The 24,799-nt window shown below is 46.9% G+C and overlaps 9 protein-coding genes and 1 non-coding gene across 10 annotated transcripts; 5 read left to right on the forward strand and 5 right to left on the reverse strand.

Annotated features, from left to right (window-relative positions):
* Positions 1-42: 42 nt before the first annotated feature.
* Positions 43-3,178, reverse strand: FPRO_02840 (uncharacterized protein; the record flags this gene model as incomplete). Its single annotated transcript, XM_031227014.1, has 10 exons — positions 43-266; positions 312-949; positions 996-1,100; positions 1,150-1,422; positions 1,474-2,042; positions 2,093-2,524; positions 2,577-2,669; positions 2,745-2,779; positions 2,829-2,879; positions 2,926-3,178. The coding sequence occupies 10 exons, from the start codon at positions 3,176-3,178 to the stop codon at positions 43-45; spliced, it is 2,673 nt and encodes an 890-aa protein (XP_031077493.1).
* A 1,258-nt stretch (positions 3,179-4,436) lies between these two features.
* Positions 4,437-4,997, reverse strand: FPRO_02839 (uncharacterized protein; the record flags this gene model as incomplete). The annotated part of the gene is made up of 4 exons (XM_031227015.1): positions 4,437-4,576; positions 4,629-4,753; positions 4,811-4,891; positions 4,981-4,997. 4 exons carry the CDS (start codon positions 4,995-4,997, stop codon positions 4,437-4,439), a joined length of 363 nt encoding a protein of 120 aa, XP_031077494.1.
* Positions 4,998-6,500: 1,503 nt separating this feature from the next.
* FPRO_02838 (uncharacterized protein) lies at positions 6,501-7,831 on the forward strand (the record flags this gene model as incomplete). Its single annotated transcript, XM_031227016.1, has 2 exons — positions 6,501-6,890; positions 6,944-7,831. 2 exons carry the CDS (start codon positions 6,501-6,503, stop codon positions 7,829-7,831), a joined length of 1,278 nt encoding a protein of 425 aa, XP_031077495.1.
* A 3,445-nt stretch (positions 7,832-11,276) lies between these two features.
* On the reverse strand, positions 11,277-11,751 carry FPRO_02837 (uncharacterized protein; the record flags this gene model as incomplete). Its single annotated transcript, XM_031227018.1, has 3 exons — positions 11,277-11,283; positions 11,331-11,680; positions 11,737-11,751. 3 exons carry the CDS (start codon positions 11,749-11,751, stop codon positions 11,277-11,279), a joined length of 372 nt encoding a protein of 123 aa, XP_031077496.1.
* A 1,663-nt stretch (positions 11,752-13,414) lies between these two features.
* On the forward strand, positions 13,415-14,527 carry FPRO_02836 (putative L-asparaginase II; the record flags this gene model as incomplete). Its single annotated transcript, XM_031227019.1, has 1 exon — positions 13,415-14,527. The coding sequence occupies one exon, from the start codon at positions 13,415-13,417 to the stop codon at positions 14,525-14,527; it is 1,113 nt and encodes a 370-aa protein (XP_031077497.1).
* Positions 14,528-15,255: 728 nt separating this feature from the next.
* Positions 15,256-17,005, forward strand: FPRO_02835 (uncharacterized protein; the record flags this gene model as incomplete). The annotated part of the gene is made up of 4 exons (XM_031227020.1): positions 15,256-15,590; positions 15,644-15,774; positions 15,825-16,081; positions 16,133-17,005. The coding sequence occupies 4 exons, from the start codon at positions 15,256-15,258 to the stop codon at positions 17,003-17,005; spliced, it is 1,596 nt and encodes a 531-aa protein (XP_031077498.1).
* Positions 17,006-17,914: 909 nt separating this feature from the next.
* Positions 17,915-19,240, forward strand: FPRO_02834 (uncharacterized protein; the record flags this gene model as incomplete). Its single annotated transcript, XM_031227021.1, has 2 exons — positions 17,915-18,071; positions 18,123-19,240. 2 exons carry the CDS (start codon positions 17,915-17,917, stop codon positions 19,238-19,240), a joined length of 1,275 nt encoding a protein of 424 aa, XP_031077499.1.
* A 307-nt stretch (positions 19,241-19,547) lies between these two features.
* On the reverse strand, positions 19,548-21,724 carry FPRO_02833 (uncharacterized protein; the record flags this gene model as incomplete). Its single annotated transcript, XM_031227022.1, has 6 exons — positions 19,548-20,182; positions 20,234-20,460; positions 20,522-20,691; positions 20,739-21,012; positions 21,068-21,385; positions 21,444-21,724. 6 exons carry the CDS (start codon positions 21,722-21,724, stop codon positions 19,548-19,550), a joined length of 1,905 nt encoding a protein of 634 aa, XP_031077500.1.
* Positions 21,725-21,847: 123 nt separating this feature from the next.
* On the forward strand, positions 21,848-21,937 carry tRNA. The gene is given in 2 exon segments: positions 21,848-21,884; positions 21,903-21,937. It is a non-coding gene; the product is annotated as a tRNA-Glu (tRNA).
* Positions 21,938-22,192: 255 nt separating this feature from the next.
* Positions 22,193-23,277, reverse strand: FPRO_02832 (uncharacterized protein; the record flags this gene model as incomplete). Its single annotated transcript, XM_031227023.1, has 3 exons — positions 22,193-22,647; positions 22,705-22,970; positions 23,039-23,277. 3 exons carry the CDS (start codon positions 23,275-23,277, stop codon positions 22,193-22,195), a joined length of 960 nt encoding a protein of 319 aa, XP_031077501.1.
* Between the last annotated feature and the right edge of the window lie 1,522 nt (positions 23,278-24,799).

Genomic DNA, 24,799 nt, shown 5'->3' on the forward strand with positions numbered 1-24,799 from the left:
AGTAACTCCTTACCAAACCAACGCCTATGCTCATACACACCCCTAGCCAAGCAGCTTGGAAATGTCTGCCGCGCGCGAATTCTCTCGCTTTTTGTTTCCCTTTTCTCTGAACGCTTTTGTCACGAGCTCTCGTTTCTCTCCTTGCACATCTAGCACGCGCTCCTCAACTGAACCCTCCATGACGAGTCGGAAGATAGTAGTCTCGCGGGTTTGCCCCAGACGATGGACGCGGTCAATAGCCTGATCCTCGATGGCGGGTGCCCACCCTAAATGTATTAGTATGCTCCAGAAATGTGGTAAATTGGACTTACAGCTGTCAGAGAGGATGACGGTGTCAGCTGCAACGAGGTTAAGACCGACGCTGCAAACAGAAAGACTGGCGAGCATCACTCGTGTCTTGGGGTTGCTGTCGAGAGCCTCTATGGCTTTGTCGCGCTTGTCAGCTTTCATGCTGCCGTCAATACGCGTGTAGCCTATGTTTTCTTTCTTGAGCTGCGCCTCAACAATATTGAGAAATGAAGTCCATTGAGAAAACACAACCACCTTTGATCCCTCCTTATTCATCGTCGCCTTCAGAATTTGCAGCATCGCTTCTGTTTTGGAACTCTGCGAGTCGGCGTCAAAATCACGTGTATCATCGCCGGCGTCTTCGGGCGCTGGCTCAAGAAGACTGTTCTCGTCCAGCTTGTTGCGACACATTGGGCATTTGTGCTGCATTTGGATAGCGCGAAGGATGCAATTTTTGCAGAAGACGTGTTTGCAAGTCGTGATGACAGGGTCTTTCGGGTTGTCGTAGCAGATGGCGCATTCTTCCTGGCTTTCGATGTATAGACGGAGAGCTTCCTGGAGAAGACCGCGGTTCTTGGCGTTGAGGGGGACAACCTCATGTTCGTCGAGGAGTTTGAGGATATCACCAACACGTTCTCTACAGAGAGTCCAGTGATTGCAGCTAGAAAGGTTTAGTAGAGTCCTGCGATAATGGGATCTGGACTTACATTTGTCGAAGACGAAGAAGCCGTTCAAGGACGTTCTGGAACCGTCCCTTCTGTCCTGACTGTGAGCTTGCCTGCCACTGCTCGAGCTCACCTCTCGCCTCATCCCTATAATCGTCAGCGCCCATTCTAGAGACCCGGGACTTCACAAACCTACAGCAAAGCATCGTACTTGCGCTTCTCATCTTTGCGGAATGGAATTCTGTGGACATATTCCTTCTTGGCCGGCAATTTGAGATCTACGAACTTCATGTCCTTCCTGCGACGGAGACAAAGGTCATGCAAGAGGGCCTGAAGAAGTACTTCGCCATGGCGTTCACCATTGGCCAACTTGCGAGTGATTTGGGCATTGAAGATTTCGGATTGCTCGATACCGCCAGTGATGTGAAGGAACTTGACCAGAGAGTGAAGGTCCTTGACTGAGTTAACGCTATATCGGATCAGCCGCTATTTAATGCCATCAAAAAGGAGTAGGATTTACATAGGTGTTCCTGTCAGAACCCAGCGAGACTCTGCGTTAATCTCGCAAGCTGCTAAGGCCACCTTTGTCCTGGAATTTCGGATGGTATGGCCCTCATCAAGAACAACTCGCCGCCACTTAATTTTCGGAGAAGTTATAGCTCTTTGAACGCTTGAGTCTCGCTCCCTGGCAAGTCTTCCATAGCTGGTGATCACAACATCATATCTCTGAAGTTGCAATGGGTGTAACTTATCACCGCTGTGGTAGACGAAGATGCTAGGTTGCTGGTCTCCTTTGACGTGGCGCCTGATCTGCTGACTCCAATTGCTCATGACACTAACGGGCGCAACGATGAGGGTTGGACCCTTGCCGCCAGCGAGGATTAAGCTGATGATTTGAAGGGTCTTTCCGAGGCCCATATCATCTGCAAGAATACCGCCGGAAAGGAGTTTTGGAGCCGTGCTTGTGACAAAGCCAGATGCGATATTGTGGAAACGGTTATTGGATTCATGAAGCCAGAGCTGCACTGGCTCTTTGGAGCCTTTGGAGGGGAGTTGAGGATTTTCTTTGGAGGTCATCCACGCAAGGCCCTGGATAAGCCAGTCAGTGAAATGCGCTGCCCACTGAGAAAGAGACGAACTTGTAATTGGTATGGCAGAAGCTGTGCCTTGAGCTGTTCGGGCTGCTCAGCCATTGGCATCTTCGCAAGCTCATCCTCGCCAATAGCGAGCGACTTGATCGCGTCTCCGCCTTTGCGCATCTCAACTGCCTCACTCTTCTGCAGAACATTGTCCATCGTGATCTCAGGCTTCTGTGGGACAGCAAGATCTTGGCCAAGACCATGAGTCGAGCTGCCATTCACAAGACCCATTGCTGCCTTCCTACGGGCTTCAGCTGCCTTTCTAGTGTTCTTGAGCTCCGTAGCCTTGACAAGCTTGTCCTTCTTGAGCGAATCTTCGATTCTGGAGCGCTCCTCCGGGTCGCTAGGTCCATAGAAGAAGATCTTAACTGGACAGTCATAGAAGCCTTTCTCACCTGTGAGCTGGGCTTCGAGGACCACGTCGCCACGATCCTGGTTTCGTGTCAGACATGGCGATGATGAACGGTGCAACGTTTCGTCTTACCACATATGGGGCGATCTTCTCAACAACTTTTCGAGGAAGATGGCCGATTTGATCACCGACGACGTTGTCAACGCGAATGGCGTTGGAGTCGTACTGAGATTTCAGACGTCAGTTCCAGGCCATGCCGCAGGAGAGACAAAGAATGAGACCACTTGGAATAGCACGAACCTGGTTGTTGGGTTCTCGCCTGCAAAGAACGTTTTCTGTAAACTTGTGAGACGTTGTCGCGTAACCTGAAGCACGAAAACGTACCACCCGCTGAAGCATATCCTCTGTAGTATCTCACACCAACAACCTTCCCATCTGCTCATGTCAGTGAGATGGATGAAGTGGGATGAAAGTGTCGTACCAAAGGTTCCGTAAAGCTCAAGAGGGGGGCCATCATCATCTTGTGTCAAGTCAAGGTAATCTGGTTCAGCGGTAGATGAGGGCGCAGCTTGCGATGAAGAACTCCCATATATACTTGTTCCACCTTGTCCTGGGGAATGTTGCTGTTGATTGTGGTGACCGCTAGGGGCAGGCCGTTTCTGACGCGTCTCAGACTCATCGTCACCCGTAAGGTCGATGAGGTCGTGCGCGCGTTTGGCAGGCCTTCCTGGCATTTTGACGATGCAAGATTTGTGATACGATGAGAAGCGAAAGAAGCGAAAGAAGCGAAAGAAGCAAGAGAGGCTCTTTTCCTTATAATGATGAGTTTTTAGAAGTGAAACGCTGCCCCTCACGATTGCGTTTCCCTCGCCTTGTATATGATCTCGCATCACAGAATTAATTGCTTCTTGGAGATGGTGCGGGTCAATTGGATAACCCGGGATGTAAACTCTAAATAGAAGCAGATGGAAATGTCCATGTAATGAACAATGTAGCCGATATCAAATCGTAAGAAGGCTTCTTCCGAGTTAATTTATTCATTGGCTTTTTTGAATTGTATTGTTCTATTGTGATGTGCATGACAAGTCATAGGAAAAGATTTCGAGGTACGCCGGCGACTAACGTGACAGACAAACTTACGTCACTGCCTTGCAGCTGAGACCATTCCAACTCATTGGGTCGAATCATGATTGCACAATACATTCTCCATGGGATAGAAAACAAGTGCCATTGTTTGCGGTTTTCATCTGATATTGCCAATTCCTTATTGAGAGCCCACCTGTTTATTATAAATATACAGTTATGGTACGTGTTGGGATCTCTATCTACAGCAATTGGACCCTAGACAGCAAACAACCCAATTGTAGCCCAGACCGCAGTTATCTCGAATTTAATTATGGAAAAAAGTAGGGACGTGGCACAGCCAGTGAACATCCCATGACAGATCTGGCTTTCACGGAGAATTATTCACTACAGTCCTGATTCCCACTCAATCAACGTTGGGAGAATTGGACGGGAGGGCCCGATGCAACCCTTTCCGGTGGCCCGCTATACTGACCCTGGAAAAGTGTCAGGTACACGAACCATTATGGGCAGACAGAGACTTGGCTTTACATGGGCATGCTGTTGATAGGTACCAGCGATTTTTACTTATTTCTGTTAAGCCAGTCCAATCAATGCCACTAACTAAATGTTCTGAATCGCCTGAGTACCCTTGGAGATAAACAATGCAAAGTTGGGGCCAAGTTTGGGTCACCACTGTTTGGCAATACGATAGAGAGAATTGCAGCAGCAAAGAGTTTTCATTATCCAAGCTACACAAGTTTTATATGCTAGTCCAGAAAAAAAGGCAATCCCATCCATTTTTGACAGCCCGTCAATTGTTGGGCATTGCTCGGGCGTTCACCATTCTCGTTATATCATCACATGGCCACCAGCCGTATCCTGCGACCAGCCACCAAGTACAGTCTCAGTGTTGGAATCCATCCTTGTCTAGTAAAGACCGACGACGATGTCACCCTTGACGCGGGCAGTCAGATGAACCTCTGCTTCGAGGTCGAGCTTGATACCCACGAGGAGGGCAGCGGACTTCTGAGCACCGTTCTCGTCTGTGGCACCCTTGAGGAGTTGACCTAAGGCTGTGTGAGCAGGGGCAAAATGAAGGCAGGTGAGCAAGTTACATACCAGCGGGCTGGGAGAGACCAGTGGAGGTGGGCAGAGGAACAACGAATTGCTGCTTCTGGCTGCGGCGACCACCTCGAGCCTGACCATCGGAGTCAGAGTCGGAGGCGTAGGCGGGCTTGGACAGACTATTAATGGCAAGAAATGTTAGCTATTACTTGAGAACTGATTGATGAGTTGCTTACGCGGTAGAGTTGCGAACAGGAGCAGGAGAAGAGGGAAGGTTGGCAAAGGGAAGCTCAGAAGTGGGAGGGGGAGAAGTGGTGCTAAGTTAGTCAGTGTGAGGACTCCATTGGTGCTGAGATTGAGCCATTGAGGGGAGTGAAGATGAAACGAAGCAAAAGGGAATGCTTACGAAGTAGGGGCAGACATTGTGCTGGATTGTGTTGGACAAACTTGTCAAAAGTTGTTGAGTGTTTGGAGTGGTGATCGGAGCTGGGGGCTCAAGTAGATGATTGTTGAATGGTTTGGATGGTGAGTGCTGATGAGAAAAGTTGAGTTGAAGGCGACGGAGAGGCCATCTTATATACACGATCTGGCCTCAGTCAAGGGTGACATTCTTCAATGTGCAAGTCGTGATAGCTGTGTCTTGTCTGTCACAGGATACCTCACACGCGAAACATCCCGACGAACGACGAGAAGGTCGACCGGGCCTGGCAAGCAGATCCCGGCAACTCAAAAGGGCTTGCTGATGAGCTGTCATCCCGTACATGCTGTCTCACACTGATGCACGCTATAGCTGCCTACCTAGGTTCTAGGTTGACGAGTATATCTGCGTTGCGGTGGATATTGACATTTTCTGGGGTGTCGTGCCCCACGACGCATACAAGGTGGTCCCGGGGGGGAGCCTTCAGCCGCAGATCTTCAGATTCGAGAACGTCTGGGTTTCTAGGGGCTTTTGCAGCTGTTACGGGTATTGAGATCCGGTATGGAGAATGGGCTGAGATGGAAGTGTCACGGTTACAGACCGGGGTTACTTTTGTGCAGTAGAAAACGAGAGAGGGGCTATGGAGTGACACGTATCGTATCCCGCGATATCGTCCGATGTTGGTAGGTGCTCTGGCGGCACTAGTTACAGATGTTGTCCTGGGGAAACAAGGAGAACGGGAGTTGTTGATTGTGGGCAGACTGCACTGAGATGGCGAAGATACAGATGGCCATTGGGCCAATTGACTCTGTCAAGACAACGTATTCACTCCAGAAATCGTAAAGTGTACTGACTTGACTGTTTTATTAAGAAAATACGTTGAATTAACGTCGAATAACCTCAATTCGTCGAAACACAACGTTTCTTCAAAAGGGTGGCAGAGTCTCTAGCCCATCAACAAGGGTCCTTCGACAACCCTCCAGCTAAGCATTTAAGCCTCTAAGAACGGGGTTTAAAACGTGGGTGGCTTACGGGAAGTCAGGGATATCCGTGCTTGAGTTATGTTTCGCATCATGCCCCTCTGTCCAATCTCGATCACACATACAGGGATCAGGTCCCCTTCGATTAACTTTGTTTTTTCAACACTGTAGCACTCGGATCGAAGGATGGCATGATTCTGTCGGGAAACACCGGCAGTCCGACATGTCCGACACGCATCATCCTGGTTTATACAACCGCTGTGCGTTTTTTGAAATTTCTTGGCTGGGGGTGTCTCTTCAGCTGATTAGAACAATTAGCTAAGGTACAATGTGATAATACCTGATATATAGCTTGCCACTTTGTATAATCTCGCTCAGAGATTACTGTGAACATCCTGGAGTAACACACCCCTTCTTCTGTGCGTGTCTCGCATTCAACCCATCCCAATAATTTTTCAGAATATTCCCTGTTTTGTTTACTATTACTTTTTGCCGCCGTGAATATCGCCACTTGTCCGACGACGTTCAATGTCGTCCCCGTCCCCAAACGTTGACTCTGCATCCTCATCTCCCAACGTTGATTCCTCATCACAATCCCAACAAGACTCGACCCAAAGCACACTCCAGCAACTCTTCGGCGGCTTATGCAAGCAGAAGCTCTTAGAAGAGGTTGATAAGCTCAAGGAAGCTGTCCAGAAAGACGACCCGCAGAAAGTCATCATGTCTTTACCCATGCTTCTAGCTCTGACTGTCTGCCCAGCCATGCTGGGTACGCAAGAAGCTATCAGACAGTCTCAGGCAAAGACGAAGCGTGAAGAACACCGTGGCCGACGCTGCAACTTAGTTGTCTCTTGTGTCAAGCCGAGTATCAGATCTCGAGATATCAACAACAAACTTGTTGTCTTGAAAGATTCAAAGGTCAGTCCTTGTGCTTTGAAAGCTATACAGTATGATAGTTAACATCAGATCAGCTTTATATCGCCAATGAGCACCCACTATACAACCATGATCCTAAAAATAATGTCAGCAAAGGCTACGCCTTTTCAGGATACTTCCTCCCCTTCCCAGACACAGAGTACGAGGGTCTCGTCACTACCATTAGTGATGACCCTCCGTTCTTGAACTGGATATACATTGACAAGAAGACATATGAAGTCAAGTATGGTGTTCGTGCCGATACAGAGGGTCATATCACTGGTCCATTCGACTGCACCAAGCAAGACCGCCGCATGACCTGTGAGGGCTGGGAGGGCTTCTGCGCCGTCGAAGAACTCCCCGGCATCTGGGCACTGTACTACGACCGCGACGATGATGGCCTCAAGTCAAAGGTAGCCATGGGCACTCGCGTGCTAGAAGTAGAGCTCACCAGGCGAGAGAAGAAGGAGCCTAAGCCTGTAGGAGAACCTGAACAGCCCATGACCATGGATGAAAAGATGAAGCAGCACAAAGAGCAAACGGCCAAAGACGAAGCCGAACGTGCTGCCTTTGTCGCAACTGGCCGTCATCCAGGCGCTGAGCCACCTTCCCCAGCTTATAAGCCTGACCAGAAGAAGAACGGACTCTTGGACCCAGACTCCAAGGAAGCTAAGCGCCAGCGTATCGCCGATGCCCTGAGCCGTCTGAATATTGATAGCCCCACCAAGAGTGAAGGAGGGTCAGATGGAAGTATCTTGACGAGCCTGAGCCAGGACTTCTCAATCTTCTCAATGGCCAAGAAGTTGACTGGGGACGAGGGTGGTACAGTGGCTAGTTCAGTTTGGGAGCCAGAGAAAGAGAAGGATAAGAACCACAAGAAAAATGATTCTACGAGCGAGGCGGGATCGTATAGGAAGCCTACTGTTGAAGATGCTACGTCATAGAATATTTGGTTCGGTAGGGTTTACCTTGTTGCTTTCACATTCGTTTGGTCACTGGCGTTTAGGATCAATGATATTACGGGGAAAGGAACTATCATGTACACTGGATCTAGTCGAGGACTTTCGGTTACTCTTATGGCCAATATTAGGGCATGTACTGTAATGATAGTGTTGAATTGATTTGAGTTATCCGATAACCTTCTCCATGTTTCGAGTGTCTAATCAGCCACCAAGTGACACCCCCAACCGTGAAACTTACTCTCAATTCATCTCATAACTTAATTGATACCCTTCAAAAGCTAATTGATCACAATACCTACCACAAAACGTCACCGATGAGGTGTCTAGCATAAGGACCATGCATCCGGTTTCTATCCGGTCCCCCCCCAGAACCGCCACAACCGCCCTGGGAACAAGGGCCAGATTTAATGCATAATTCTGCAAGGACAAGTATTCGTTGCCATGCGCCATTGAAAAAGGTCCGGGGGCGCATGCATGCTGCAGGAGGAGTTGCAGCATCCGTTTCGCAAGCCTCACTCTCTGTCAGATCATGTGTATCACGGAGAGGTTTGGAAATGCTCTACCGAGCCGAAGGATTGGATGAAGATTTGAAAACATAGGGATTTCTTCCATTGTTTAGAAATTGGGAAAACATATGATGATATACTAGAATCTTTCGATTTTCTGTGACTATGTTTCAGATTAAACCTCACGCGACAAAACATGTCTCGCAGATCGGTAACGAAGTGTTTCTTCCACGACCCCTTAGAATCCCGCTACGACCTTAAAATCTGACAACGAAGGGTAGATCATGTAACCCTCCTACTTCTCGAGCAAAGTGTCTTCATTGGATGTTGAGATTTCTTCCCCAGACCGTGAAGCAGGGGTGAAGCAATCACATGGACTAGGATCTGAAGAGATCTATCGGAATGGATTCGGAAATGATGTGCTGCTGTGCGCATTTCCGGTGCATGTTTGCGCTGGCAGGTTTGATTCCAGAATGAATCTCGGACGGGCGGTTATGCGTGACATCTGAAAGTGAGACATTTGTCCTTGCACCCGATATATTCCGCCACGAGAGTGGATTTCAAGAGGATGGGCCTGACTGATATCTCAGCGCTCAACATCAAAAAGAAAAGAAAGGCGGTGTTTTCCTGCCTACGGGTGGATACAGTCTTGCTCGTGATCTATTTGAAGTTACAGCTTCATCCACTCTCTCAGCCCCAGCCGAACCTTGTCGGCGTGAATCTCTTACCCGCCTCGATTTGTCAACTTGCACTCGATCAGATGTCGCCCAGCTCGTCCCGCACCCGCAGAGCCGCTCTGACATGCATATTAATATCCCGCCTCGGAGCCGGAGACAGGTCCTTTTGACATGCAGCAGCGGAGATGAACTGGGCGTTTGTCCAAGACATGGGCAATCTTCCTACTTCTATCTCCACTTGCTGGTCCTTCATTGGAAAATACATGGAGTAGATGCGTGATTTCTGCACCAATGGCCATTATGAGTCCTTATTGTTTCGATATTCAGCTGCTAGATACTTAGATCGTGATACTGGTTCAAGGGTTGGTTCGCCGAAATCAACAAAAGCAAACATGAAGTAGCATTTCGTATTCAGCTTCGGCATCTATATCTGATCCACACTTCGTTGGCATTAAACTCCACATGCAAACCCTGTCTGCATCTTGGATCAATACCAACCTCTTTTATTAATGCCACCTAGGAATTCTACCTCGGTTATTGGTGCGCCATTCATCTTTGGCTGTTACAGGATCTAACAGCCCAACTACTGACACTTTGAGGATTGGATACATACGCCGTCCAATTACTATGAACACCATCACCAACTCGTCGTGGCTTGAAACATCCTTTCGTGGCAAGAGACTCTAATAACTAGAATGATACGGCTAGCACAAATATAAGAGATGGGTTTGGGTATGCTTGAGACGTTGAGACGTTGATATGAAGTTGGATCTCATGAACAGATTGAGAATATCTCCCCTGTCGTACTAAGGCTCATCGATACAGACATGTACAATCACCTAAAATATGCGAGAACATATAGCATGCGTTTCAAATGCAGTTGCTATTGAGTATATGACGAAGGGGTCAAGATTAGACTTTTGGCTACGAGTCTCGGCTCAGGGAACACCTTTGTCTTATAGTTTAACCATGGGAGATGAAACTTAGAATGAACTGCATACCTGAAGTTGAAGTCGTGTAAGCAGAGTTGGATAAAAGAGACATATGCTCTGAGCATATGTCATCTGGAGTTGTAACTGGGAATAGTTCACGGTATACTTTCATTGTGAGCTTACGAAGATGACAACTGAGGTGTTGTGTATTCGAAAGCCATTCAAGAATAGCCCAAAAATGGAAAAAGGCAAACATTTGGCTTAAATATGAACGTGCTAGATGAGTCTTATGTTCAAGAGTCTATAAATATCCAAGACTGCCTGATATCACTCAAGTTTGTGAATCGCAGCCTTTGATGGCTTGTTACGGATGAGACAGCTGTACTGTCACTAAGATTCCTCACACGATATGAAATTGCGGGTAGAAAAATCATTTAGGAGTCTGGCCACTTCCACAGATTCTATAAGATTAGAAGAGGATCGCATAAGATGGCCATCGGCTGAGAATGAGTTCTTGACATGAGATATCGCACTGAGATACCATAAGCTTCAACGACCAATGGACTGTCAATCATCGCCTGGACGAGACTTGTTGAAATTGGTCATCACGAGGCAACCTGTCATTGCTTTAGAATGATTTCCGACTACTGAAACGATTGTGACTAAATCAATGAAATGAAACAGTCTTCCAGCACTATTGATTCGGCAATGGCTCCAGAGCTTGTGATACAGGGTATGTCAAATGTTTTCGACAGAGACAAGGGCTATAATAGTAACGTAGAGCAGCTACATTGACAGTGATAAGATACTAAGTGTTAATTCTAAACCTTAATTGCAGTCTCAAAATATGTAGTAATTTCCTGCTTGATGGTGATGCACCTCCACTGCTGTAAAACGCCATGGTGACGCGAGTGTGGGGTTGTCGCGTGCAAGATGACGGAGGCTTACGTGGCTGTGCGGCTACGTACAGTCTGGCTAGAACTTCGATGGGCCTGAAGATCAGACCTTGATTAGCAGCACTAGCCGATCCTTACATGGTTTCAGAGCTAACATCGCAAATCTGAGGCTATCTCAAGGCTAGTCAACGTCCGGGCGTTCAACGGTCACTAGCTTCTGGGGAAAAGCATGATCAAAATGGTAATAAGTATATAAAATAGACAGACAATGTCTTAGACATGTCGAGAATACTGTTGAACATATATGTGTAGATATCCAAGGAAATGCAAAAGGAGCCCCAACGCCGCCAAACCAAGTCATATGTCGTTCATTGTTTTCCGATATGAACAATAACCCAAAGGCCATAGGTCGTTATTTAGTTCCTGGGAATGTTAGCAATGATCATGGCCATAATTGTTGTTCAACTTACAGTAAGCAAAGAGTGAGATCACCGTGGATTCTGGCCTTGAGCTGAATCTCAATCTCAAGGTTCAATTCAAGATGCAGAGAGAGGGCATCACTCTTTCCACCACCGCCCTGTTGTTGCTGCTGCTGCTGCATCTGTTGCTGTTGTTGCTGCTGCATTTGTTGTTGCTGCAACTGCTGCTGCTGAGCGTTGTAGTTGTTCTGGGCCATCTGGCCGTTGTCCTGCTCGTCATCGTAGTCTTCGAATCGGGCGCGTCGCTTGCGTCGCTCGGACTTTGGCTTCTTGGTCTTTGTCTTTCGCACGGGCTTCTCCTGCTCGAGCTGCTCCTCCTCGAGATCGCTTCTCTGCTCAGCCTGGTGGGAACACTGTTAGTGATTGAGCTACCAGTAAGAATACTTAGGGTACATACGGATGATGACGACATATTGCGGCCCGGGAATAAGATCAAAGTGTAAATGGGAGGAGGGAAGAAAGTGCTGGAATGAAGATGTAGAGAGAAGGATACAGAAAAACTCCACCAGATGATAGAATATTTTTAATTAAATAAGTATCTAGAATCAAAAAAAATTTCCTGATTTCTCCTTTCTCCGCAAAAATGCAAACAGGATCCATCATCGAGATTGGAAAGAGGCTGACGTGCAAATCGTCATAATAGCGACGCTGCCATGATTTACCGCTAGAATCAAGTTCTTGACCCCAGAACTTACAGGGGATGCGACTTCAAGGGTGCTGTGACGTAATGATGTGGCTGGTACGTAGGCAAATACATGAAACAAGACCACGCTTTCAGATGCCATAACGTCGCTTTCCTTGGCATATGAAATAAATGCATGTTGTTCCCTTGTAATAATTGGACCTGTTAACAATTGTATTGTTCTTTTGGTCGGTTTTGGAGCAGGTCACGTGGGGGGCTCGTATATCAGGATCCTCTGGTCCCGAGGTTTAAGCAAGAGCTTCTGAAAACGTAAACACCAATCATGTACAGAACTGTTACAAATCTTGTACAACACGTAAAGTCCAGCGCAAATGCTCTATGAGAAGTAGTCAACACCTTCTCCTAATGAGCTCCTCTTACCAACTTTGACGAAGAGGCATCAATATCACGACGAACTCAAGTTGTAGGTCCCGGACTCCAGATTCAGCTATTTAATTGGTATCTCTGTTGGCTCAGTTCAGAGAATATCTCAATAGAGTGTCTGCTCGAAGCGATATGCCTTACCATAAGAATCGACACATTGCCAATGTCTTGCTATGATCATTACTAGAAACTTCAACCTATGACAAGAGAGAAGAATATTGAACTGTCAGGTTTCTTATTCCCTTTGTACAAAGCCTCGCTAATACAGATGCTCGATCCCTGGAATTACATGATAATTATGCTGATCTGTATCAGTTTGAGATGAGCTACGCGACTGTCTTGCCTTGAAGATATATCTTACAGTTATCTGCATATTTGGAAGCTAAAGAAGTTCGCCAACATGTCACCGCAGTATGACTATCGACAATATTTGTTAGAATATGGGAAGAATCAGCTCAACCAATTTCAAAGAATATTATTCCAAGCGTTTGTGCGAGTGTGCTGTTGATTCTGGAATCAACACGCCAATATGCGGGGTCTGACCGTTGAATTCTGTGTAGATACTGAATCGGGCAATAATCCGAGAGTCGATTAACTGATTGTGCCATTGTCGGTGCTACTCTGAGTCGCTTTGCAGCTCACCTTCCCTTCACTGCAAGGTTTGTTCTCGTAATCTTCCTACGAGAGATAAACAATCCTGGGGCATCTGACTCTCTGACTCACGTCGCAATGCATGGCGCGGGCTTATTGGATGAACTACAATTTTTGGGTCAAGTTTGACTCACCTTGTTGAGATCGTCGTCGTATGAGACGCACCACTGCATTGATCTAACGACAAATATCAGTAGTATCTTAGAGGGAGATGTAATAATAACGCCCTATAAAAGGGAACAGAAGCCTTTTTCAGTTCAATTGCTGTGACAGACTCACAAAGATTCCTATCAGAAATTCAGAACCTCAACTCGCTTCACAAGAAAGGCTCCATCAGCTTACCAGACTTGAACTCAACATGACTCGAACTACTCTGCTTGACCGAGACTATGTTTTCACGGATCGAGGAGGTATTATCGAAAACACGCACGGCGTACACATCGCCGTAACCGATATAGAGGGTAATATCCTCTTCTCAGCCGGGAACCCTTCTCGTGTTACCCATTCTCGATCCGCAGCCAAGCCTGCCCAGGCCGTAGCTGTGATAGAGACTGGCGCTGTTGATAAATTTGGATTCGATGAGATTGACCTTGCTCTTACGTGTGCCTCGCACTCGAGTGAAGATTTTCACATCGCCCGCGCCAAGAACATGCTGAGCAAGATTAAAGCAGGGGAAGATGGTCTTCGATGTGGCGGTCATCCTGCAGTTTCTGAAGAGGTGAACCGCGAGTGGATAAAGACTGGATTTGTGCCAACGGGAATCTGCAATAATTGCTCCGGGAAGCATGTCGCCATGATGGCTGGTGCTGAAGCGCTGGGAGCTAATGTCAAAGACTATCATCTGCCCAGCCATCCTATGCAGCTTGAGGTCAAAAGAGTTGTCGGCGACCTGGCACATGATCCGAAGCAAGTGGAATGGGGTGTTGATGGATGCAATCTTCCAGCACCGGCATATCCTCTATTCTATCTTGCCCAAAAATATGCAACCTTCGCTGATGCCGCGGACGCTGTCGAGGCATCGTCATCAACTAGTCAAAGAACCCGAAATTTCGCACGCGTATTCAACACCATGACGAAACATCCAGAGCAAGTTGGTGGAACAGGAAGCTTCTGTACAGTGCTCATGCAGACCTATCGAGGGCAACTGTTTGGCAAAGTTGGTGCTGATGCATCCTATGGAATAGGCGTCCGAGAGTCTGAAGATACTCGGCGCCTTGGGGTGAAAGGGGCCCTTGAGGTAGCCGCAAAGATCGAGGACGGCAATCTTGAGATCCTTTATGCGGTTATTCCAGAGATTCTCGAACAGTTAGGGATTGGTACACCAGAGCAAAGAGGGAGATTAGACGGTTTCCATCACCTCCAGCGGAGAAATACCATGAACGAAGTAACAGGGCATGTGAGGTTCAATTTCAAAGTACGGCCATTCGGGGATAGAGTAGACAAGACCACTGGGTATCTCGGCAGACAATGAAGATAGTGCGTTGGGAGGAATTGATATTGAACAAGTCACAAGGTGAAAGCTGATTGGTGGTAAAAGAAATTCCCGGGACTAAATTTCAGGTGCAGGGGTCATGTTAGTCGACAAGCGTACACTGGTCTACTGCTTCAAGTATGATATTTGCCTAAAGGCGAGAGTAGCATTAGTGCCAGGGAATAAGATCATTTGTAGCAAGCGTCTTCTTGCCAGATATTTCTAGAGTTTGATCGTTTTGTATCTCTTTGCCTACTGACGCCCTTACCAAGTCTGTCTATCATGCACAGAAGCTCCCCTTGTTGCAAGAGCTCAAAATCCTTCAGAGTTCCCGATCCGAATGACTTTAGATCAAAGTAATAATTGTCCAAACAAGGATCTGAGTCTCCTTCCCATCGGGGTTGCTCCGCACCCCGCAACTCAATCACCCCAGATCGACATCCTTTCCTGGGGCTAGCAACGCGGGGAATAGTCAAATTAATCTCATACCCCGTCAGAGCTACGACACTGTGTAGAATAGACAACAGTTTCCTAGATTATCCTTGGTGGAAACATTGTGGCCGTGGCAATAAAACATGGCCCCTAGTTTGAGTAGTAGTGCGAGGTCTGAGAACAATATGCGTGACTGACTTATAAGACGTCTGATGCTCAAGTCTTGGTATTGATGAAGTCAAGAGAGATTTTAGTGTCGTGACTACCTTTTAGCCAAAGTGGCACACCTCGATATGATGTCGATATTCTTCTTCCTCTTAGCTGCGTTGGCCTGGACGACAAGTGCAGCTTCTCCCAAAGCCACGACATTAAACGGAACATACGTTGGCAAGAACCTGCCTGACTGGGATCAAGATGCCTTTCTAGGCATTCCTTACGCTCAGCCCCCTGTTGGGAATCTCCGATTCAAGTGGCCCCAGAGCTTGGACAGTTCTTTCACAGAGGAACGCACAGCCACCGAGTATGGAGACAGTTGCATGCAGTACACTCAGAACTGGACTATGTCTGAGGACTGCCTTTCTTTGAATGTTATTCGACCAGCTGGAAAACCAAAGAAACTTCTACCAGTCCTGTATGCCCCCCAAACAACAAATACTCCCTCAAGGCTGATAGTAGGAAACGCAGAGTTTGGATTTACGGCGGTGGTCTTTACGCTGGCAGCTCTGCTGACCCACAATACAACCTCAGCGGGATCGTCAAAGTCAGTCAAGATATCAAAGAGCCTATCCTAGCAGTGAGCTTTAACTACAGATTAGGTATGTCAGGGTTCCGTTTGAAGCATCACTACTAACTTTCTGACCTCCAGGGATGTGGGGTTTTCTCCAGAATTTCAGCCTTCTGAAGGAAGGTAACGCCAATGCTGGCCTCCTAGACCAACGACTTGCACTGCGTTGGATCCAAGAGAACATTGAAGCCTTTGGAGGTGACCCAGAACGAGTTGTTGTGTGGGGTGAGAGCGCCGGAGCTCAGAGCATTGCGTATCAGATGTTTAGTTATGATGGTCGAGATGACGGGCTGTATCGGGGAGCTATCCTTGAGTCAGGAGGTATTACAGGTGCACAGGTATGAACTTCAACGGCACGATTGTTGAGTTTGCTGACTGACTTTATCTAGATTCATGATCTCAGTTACTACAATGTTGCTTTTGAGAATCTCACAAGGACTGTCGGGTGCTGGGACAAAAAGGATCAGCTTGCGTGTCTCCGAGACTTGGATGAGAAGTCGCTATATGCTGCGCGCCCTTCATTGACGTTTAACCCACTGATCGATGGCACTTTCTTGACCGGTTACCCCAGCCAGCTCATCCGCGAGAAGAACTATCACACCGTGCCTCTTATAATTGGAGCAAACACTGATGAAGGCTTCTGTATCGGAAAGGTCAACACGGATCAAGATCTCTTCTACGAAGCTTTTCGGTGGCGGAACTATGCTCTGAGCGCCCCAACAATACGGAAGCTCATGGAACTTTATCCCGATGATCCATGCCATCAACCTCCCTACGCCATCACTGATTGCTCAAGACAGGATGGAAACTACCAAGGACGACGTGCCTGTGCTATTGGCGCCGACATAACCATGATCTCAGGACGCAGGAAACTCGCAGAACTATATGCCCAGTCTGAAGATGTTTACTCCTACCGGTTCGATCAAAGACCATACCTGAGATCCGAATGGGATGGCGTGAAGCATTTTGATAATGTTGCATTTAGCTTCCAGAACATATCTGGGTTGCTAGGACCAAGCCCGCAGTACGATAGTCACGCAGTGTTGGCCAACACCATTGGACAGGCTTATGTAAGGTTCGTCAACAGTCTGGATCCTAATTCGAAGAAGGGGAAACTTCCAAAATGGCCAAAGTACAGCAAGTCAAAGCCCAAAAATATGGTGTTCAATGCTACGAAGAACTGGGTTGAGGATGATACCTGGCGGAAACAGGGCATTGATTATATCAACTCCTATGAGGTGGCACGAGAACTATATGGTTAGAGACGGGGAGGCTTGCCAAAAGGCACCAGAAAAGGAAATATCAAGTTGGAGGCACGATAAAACGATGACTTCGCTTAGCCTAACTAGGGGTTGATGTAACTCAAGAATTCAATTCTAGGTGGTAGTTCTACGGAACACATAGCCAAGTTCATGATACTTTAGGACAGATTCAGCAAAGTTCGTCATATCTTTATTTCCGCCCCCTGGACTAAGGATCCTAGGCGCTCGAACGCTCTAAGGTCCTGGTTTCATCTGATGTCCAACAGTACTCGTATAGATCGGCGACGCCGAGGCTCGCTTCTAACAATGCGAGTATTACCCTTGCATATTCCTCCATCTGAATTTGCCTTGTAAGGCAATGCTAGCCCGGAGGACTCCAGCCACCGACGCTATAAGAGTCAACCTTGTGTCACAACTCGAAGCAGTTAGGATTTTCGGAGGAGATTCTGAGAATGGTAGTATCGGTAGACCGTGCAAACCTTGTATAGTGCACGGAATAAATATAGTCAAGTGTATCCTGGACTTTCTCAAACTCGCTTGCTGGGTATTTGTAGCACGATTAAACTCTATTTTGAACTCTTCAAGACGCTCTGATCCAAGACTGTACGAGCCACTTCACTTGGCGCTCTTATACTTTCTAGTACTTAGCATGTCAACATAGTAGAGATACGGTAATGGCACTAAGGGCTTTAAACATCCCCATGAATACCATGCCTCTTGATGTGGGGAAATAAGCTTCACGAAATGCCAAGACCCATACCGAAGAACAAGGGGTCAGACCCTTGTTTGAAATACGAGTGGGTATTCCAGCAGGAAACAAGGAGACGATATAACACCTAGATCATACCCTTTCAAACCTGTTCTCTTCAACGGCAGCTGCCTTTACTATGACCGTAAATTCCAGCCAATATGACTGGCAAAGTCGATAAACTCATCTCATCCGTGACACTGGCTGGAAGCCTGTTATCTTGCGTTGCCACGACATGTGTACTTATCTCGTTCGTCATATATCGTCGGCATCTCCGAAACTTTCGACATATCCTCGTGTTGAATCTTATGGTTGCAGGTGCGCACTTCTTCCGCTACTGTCGAATCGAAAACTAATACTCTTTCTTAGAGTTTATCAACACTCTCAACAACTCAATATCAGGCAGCATATTCCTCAGAACTGGACAGCTCCAAGCTGGGATACCATGCGTCGTCAACGGGTTTATCGGCCAGTTGTCGGTTTCAGCAGCTGACTTTTCAGTCCTGGCTATTTCGGTTACAACCCTGCTCACTGTGAAGAGAATGTTGTATATACCGACAACTTCGAGAACGAAGAAAGCATTGATTTGTGCCGCAGTATGGACAATGCCTCTCATCACAAGTATCATACCGACTGCTGTGGGTGAGATGAAGCCAGTGGGCGGGAACTGGTGCTGGATATCAGCAACCCGGCCAGACTTACGCTACGGTATGACGCATGGTTGGCGCTTCTTCGTTATCTTCACTACTATTCTTATCTACATCTATATCTGGATTTACCTAAGAAGACATCTGGGCTCAAAACCAAAACAACCTCGGCAGCCTCTAACTTTCTCGACGCACAATACCAATACACTCTTTTCCAAAGGCTCCAAGGACGCGGGATTCCAAGTTATGCAGGAGGACGAAGTCGAGCTGGACACTTTCAAGACGAGATACGGGAATATTGATACACCAATTTCGCCCATCTTCGAGCGAGTGAACAAGATAGACGAAATCGAGGATATGGAAAGAAAAGGTGAGAGCGAGGCGATCAACAGCAGAGCAAGGAGAGATTCTGTCCGTCATCGGCCAACATCATCGAGAAGAGGAGCAGAGATGGCCTATACTGGACTTGCTAACACTGAACCAACTGAAGCTTTACCGATTCCGCAGCATCAGATCAACGTACTACAAACCAACGCCAGCGAATTCCCTCAGCGCCGGGATACCCACGATGTTGAAGTAGAAATAAAGCGGATGATGTTGCTGAATGGGTATCCGGTTATGTATGTTCTACTCTGGATTCCGGGACTTACGAATCGACTTCTGGAAGCGATTCAGACGCCGGTATCAGATACGACGATTGCTGCTCTCAATACCTCAACGCAGTTCATCGGCTTTGCGAATGCAGTTACTTATGGATTTAATCATCATCTAAGGGATAGGCTGGATGCACTTTATTGGACGCCTATGATAATGAGAATGAAGAAGCGATTTAGACAATAATATTATGTACGTAGTTTTATGAGCACAAAGATTATTGAGTAGAAGATCTTTTGTCGGAGTTAAGCATTAAGAAGACTTTCATTGAAAAGTTTGTTGTCTAAAAGCAATACCCCTCAATACCTATAAGAGGAATGGCCAGCAGTAAGAATGCACTTTGGATAGCAAACAGATGTAATTGAAAGACATGTTATACCGCTCAAAAGGGAGTGCAAACTAAATTAAGTAGATTCTCTGATGGAAAGTCCTTTGGGTCATAGCCTAAGACCTACAATTTCAAAGCGAGTGAAAAAGGCATATCGGCTGAATGCTAGACGAGGAAGTTGTCGACGTCAAGCAGATCCAAGTAACCCCCATTGAAGAAGAAGTCCAGATCAAGAGATTCGACTTGACCTCCAGCCCCAGAATTGTGACATGCCTTGTTGGCACTGGTGCTCTGAGCAGCATGATTATGAAACTGAGACTCTTGCCGCACAACCTCGACCGAATTAACACCATCTACCCTCAAGAAATTCTCCCAAGCCCGCTCAACACTGAGTCGAACTGCCACGGAATACGCATTCGATTCACTGCAACGTCGCCTCATTTCTTGCAAGGCAGAATAGAGCTCGTTTTTGGCTATTGCAGGCGGCAGCTCATCGTATTGACCTAGAATAAGCAAGGAATACGCAACGCAGAGGGAGTGGAATTCGGGTAAATCTCCAGAGCTTGAACTTGGAATGGCGATGAATGCCTGTATGACTCGGAAGCTAAGTTCGTATACGTGGCCTTGTAGGGACTTCGTGGAAGGGTCTTGGGGATTCACTGTAGAACTGCGAGACGTCTGTGGCGAGAGCGACGAGGCTAGATTCAAGGCATCTGCTTCAACCCTATCCAGAGTTCGTTTTGCTAGGATGACGTTGGCAATACAGTAACTGAACTTCAGCATAAGACCTGTAGGTAGATCTTGCAACCATTAGCAACCAGAGTATTAGTAGAATATCATGAATTCCTTACCAAGGAGATATCCATATTGCTGCTTCCAAATTGCAAATTTGGAGCTGAAACCATCGTTCGTGAAGGTTGGTTTAACGCAGTCTTCTTTCTGTAGTGTACAGTAAAGTGAGATTTCAGCAAGCAGCATCGCATCGCGCATTGTGGTCTGCTCGAAATTGAGTAGATTCCTGCACTGGCTGAAGTACGAGCTAGGTAATATGGATGGTCTACCTGTAGTAGCTGACCAACTTTTTGAAACTATCCTCAGCTTTCGAGCGTTTCAAAAAGAAAGGTATGGAGTTCACTCACTGCAGATGGTTTAGACATATGTTTGCCCAGATTCTCATTGATCGAAGGTCCAGCTTCGTTGAAGTTCCAGCATTGGTTCGCTGATGAATATCTGAGAACTGAATGCACAGCATTGCCTGCTGTGAACAAATACCACTCAAAAGCCAGCTATCGACATATTCAGCTTCGCACTAGATCTATCAGTAAAAATATATTCAGCCAGCACTGGAGGCATTACCGATGGTGATCCGGCGAAGAGAGAACAAATGAGAACACCAGTAATTTCTTCAAGATGCAATGGGCTACCGAGCACTACCTGACCAAGCATGTTTCGCATATGCTCATAGACTTGCCTGTGTTTCAAGGCATCTGTCTGGCTCGTGTGGGTGAACCTCATCTCGTGCGAGCACAACACAGCATGAAGAAATGGTGACGTTTGGATCAAAGAGCCTCTGGTTACTAGATCGCTCTCGTCATTTATAAAAAGAACGTGGCGACGTCGTCGAATAAAGCTTTAGGCTACTATCAGTAGGATTCTGTGACTTAATAGGAAAGGTGACCTCTTACGATTTGACAAGGCTCTCAGCAGCTGTGGCATTGAGCATACCCATGTGAACAACATCCTCTTTTGTGTGGAAAGCCCTTCTTAAGTCGCCAGTTACCTGGCAGGCGACACGTCGGATGACTTCAGCTGGAGCAGCATGAACATGTTGATCCGCGGGCTCGATCTCGTCCATCAGCACACGACTATTTGTCGATGCTTGAGGAGAAGCACTTTGCTCAACGACACTTTGATGCGTTGAGTCCCGTCCGGATTGGAGCTTTACTAGCTGGGACCTTATATCTTGCATAGAGCTTTCCAAGTGCAACACCTTCTGATGTAAACTATCCAGGGTTAGGACTCTAAGAGAAATGTTGGCTGAACTGGGAGAGTCATTGGTACCTTTTCACAAGATCTTGCTGATGGCTCGCTTCTTGTGTCCCATATGACTGATCCAGACTATCGCTTCTAAGGCAGGGTATTCTCAAGTTTCGACATCTTGAGCAAGTGTCAGAGCCAAAGTCCAGCTCGCATCTGCATTTCAGTCGGCGGCAAGCGTCACAAGAGAGGATCCGACGACGTCGCTTCTTGGAGGGTTCATTCTCGACTGGAGTTACTGATACTGATTCCTGAGCTCCAATTGAGCCAGTGGCCGAATCCTCACGTGTTCTTTTGTCAGTCATTGTCAGGTAACAAGAGGTAGGAAATATGGAGAGAAAACCCCGCAAGCCGTCGGAAATCGGCGGAGGATAGGGACTGACCAAGTGCAAGGCAATCTAGAGTTTAATTGCGACGCGTAAAATCAATCCGGTATGGTGTAGTGGCTAACATTTCGCGCTCTCATAACCTGAGAGATCAGTTCCGCGGAGCCCAGGGTTCGATTCCCTGTACCGGAGACTGTTAGCTTTTTTCTTATTTTTCTTATAGTATATTTACTAGAAAAATTATAATTGTTTTTACTTCAATACTTGATTAAGTTCTAAGAAATACTTATATATATTGGACTTTATTTTCACTTCTCAGTCTTGTATTATTGAATAATTTAATGTTACTGAGAATGTGTTTTGAATTTTAAAGTCGCTCTATCCCATTAGCCTTCGAGAAGTTGTAATTATTCGAGATTCAGTATAAGAGAGAAAGACTGGCGCAGTTCATGAGCGAGAAGAGATAAATAGACCATCCTCCCTGCTGTCGTCAACAAAAGGTATTAGGTCGGCCTCATGCCCGAACTCCCCCGACACGAAACGGTCATCCCCAAGTATGAGCCCATCGATTTCTGAGGAAAAGTAGCTTTTGGCCCCTGAAGACCCAGCAAAGTAGCCAACTTCCGGAGATACTACAACTTCGTGTTTAGCTCTTCCGTTTTGCAGACTGCCCTTGCCCTTGCCCTCGCTCTCACTCTCGCATACTTCTTGCCATGTCGACGGGTGACCCAAAAACAGAGGACCTGATATTTCAGCCTCATCAGCCTCATCGGCCTCAGAAAACTCAAGCCTAGAGTTGAAAGGCCGAGATCTCAGTTCAGCCAAAACAGACGCTCCCACGTCCGTTTCGCATCGCCCATAATTCACAATGCTCGATCCCGCCTGCATCGATTCCCAGCCTCCTTTAGGATAAATGATTCGGCGGACACGGTATGCAAAGACAAAATCCGACGACTAACCATATGTTTCTTCGCCGTAGGTATCCCTGGATATCTTGAACTGCGGTCCGCCGTCAAATGGGACGCCGAAGCTTTCACCTCCGAATCCAGCTCTTGCACCGCCCCCAACACGCCTCGAAGAGGAGATTGAGCCAACTGCACCACGTGCTATCTTGACGCCTGTCACCATGAACAGACGCTGTCTACGCTTGAAAGCCTCAGCAGCAACGGCTTTGACGCTCTCTTTGACATAATTGTCCGTTGGCTCTATTGAGTATGTATCCAGTCTTTCGCATGTGTGGGACACATCATTGGCGTTGTTGCAGTCAAAACTGGATTCTGCTGTAACGCCTACAGCCTGGAGGAAATTGGCCCATATCCCAACGATCCACTGTTTGCCCTGCCTTTGCCGATATGCCAAGGGGCTTTGAAAGTATGGTCCGTTTCCATGTCTTCGGGAATGGGGAGAGGCGGTCCACAGAACGAGCCGGGATCCATTGGGTGTTTCCAAATGTGGCCAAGGCGAATTGCCTTGTTGGGCTCATAGTCGAGATTTGGAGCGCGTATGTTGATCAATGCCGACTTTTTGTTCATGTTGCGTGGTTGTTGTTGCTGGCCTGGATAAGTAGAGTAGAGAGGAGAAAAAAGGTGCCGTATAACGATGATCTACGAAAGGCGACAGCACCTATATCTTCATGGGATTAAAATGTTCTTGTTAGTTTAAAAGATGACGTGGCTCAAGAAGGAAGCTCCTTTTTCTAACGGATCATTGATCGGAGGCCTATAGACTTGTGGCTTGAGGCTGAATCCCAACCAATGGATGCAGGGCTAGAACATTATGGGCCGAGGCTATGCCGTACCAGTGCTCTCAAAGGTTTTCATCCTCATTGTCCCTAGACTTTTAGGCTCACATGTAAAGCGCAAGGCGTTCAGCAAGGCTGTGACGACAAGCACTGGCTGTGAGAACTGTGACATAGTGTTGAGTTCCTTACAAGTTTATGGTTCAGCTGGGGAATTCCCTGGTAAAGTAGTATATCTCTATGGTTAGAGTTGCTTTTCCTCGAAGTTTTGTCTGAGCTCTTTTTCTTCTTATCTGCTCCACCAGCTTGTTATTGCAATTGATCAAGTATACAGACTTATCGAGTCTATGGCTTATATGCTGTATACCTTATCTCTCTTACCAGATTACAAAAACCCTTCAACTATATCAAATAGTTTTGCCATGTTAACTCATGGTGGTTGTTAGAGCGGGCCATGCGTGTAGTTGACATGGACACTCAAGCGGCTCACAGTCTAGCTTCCAACCAGACATACTCATACAGTATCTTCTACTATTGCTATTATTGATCATGGATATTAGACCATGTATTTGTTCTAATACTTTTTATCGCTCGTTTCGGAAAGTTTAGCCGACAGCTCGTTGAAAAAGGCTAAAACAACGGCCACGTTGTTTTCCCCCATAATAGCGGTTTATCCCGGCCTAGAGAATAATACAAAGTCTGGGGCAACCCGATTCTAGACTGAGCCTTATGCTCATAATGGGACTAGATAAATACCATTTTACGTAGTAGATTGATCCAATGTCTATGGACGTTACCAAAACAAGCTTATCCATCACATAATTGTCTAGGATTCTGGGGCCGGCAACCGGGCACTAGCGTATGCAAGCCGAGCTCGGATGTCGTGTAAGTCAAACTCGCACGTATTAAGTATGTCGTGATTCCGAAATTCCGATAACAGCCGCATCACTGGTCGTTTCTGTGTGTCATTAAACTGATATTGATCTCATCCTCGGTTCGTGCTTTCAAAGGACTAAACTAGAGTGTGGATCTTTCAGGTTGTCGAGATTTGTCCTGAAGGAGTGAGGTGAAAGCATACAAAGCATGGTTTTCCTTTAATTAAAAGAAAAGGAGTTCAAGATATTATATAGATGCTTAAGTTGATACGTTCCTTGAGGTTCCCAGGTCCTTACTTTGTCTATTCAGAATGTGTCACATTGTCATAGCCTTACGAAGAGCCTCAAATAATCTGCCGTGCACCACGAATGCTCTACAGCCTACCTAGTAGCCCTCGAATCTGCGATACCCCCATATTCTAGACCATGTTAACTCAAAGA

Source organism: Fusarium proliferatum (assembly GCF_900067095.1).
Source record: "Fusarium proliferatum ET1 genome assembly, contig: FPRO_scaffold002, whole genome shotgun sequence".
Taxonomy (NCBI): domain Eukaryota; kingdom Fungi; phylum Ascomycota; class Sordariomycetes; order Hypocreales; family Nectriaceae; genus Fusarium; species Fusarium proliferatum.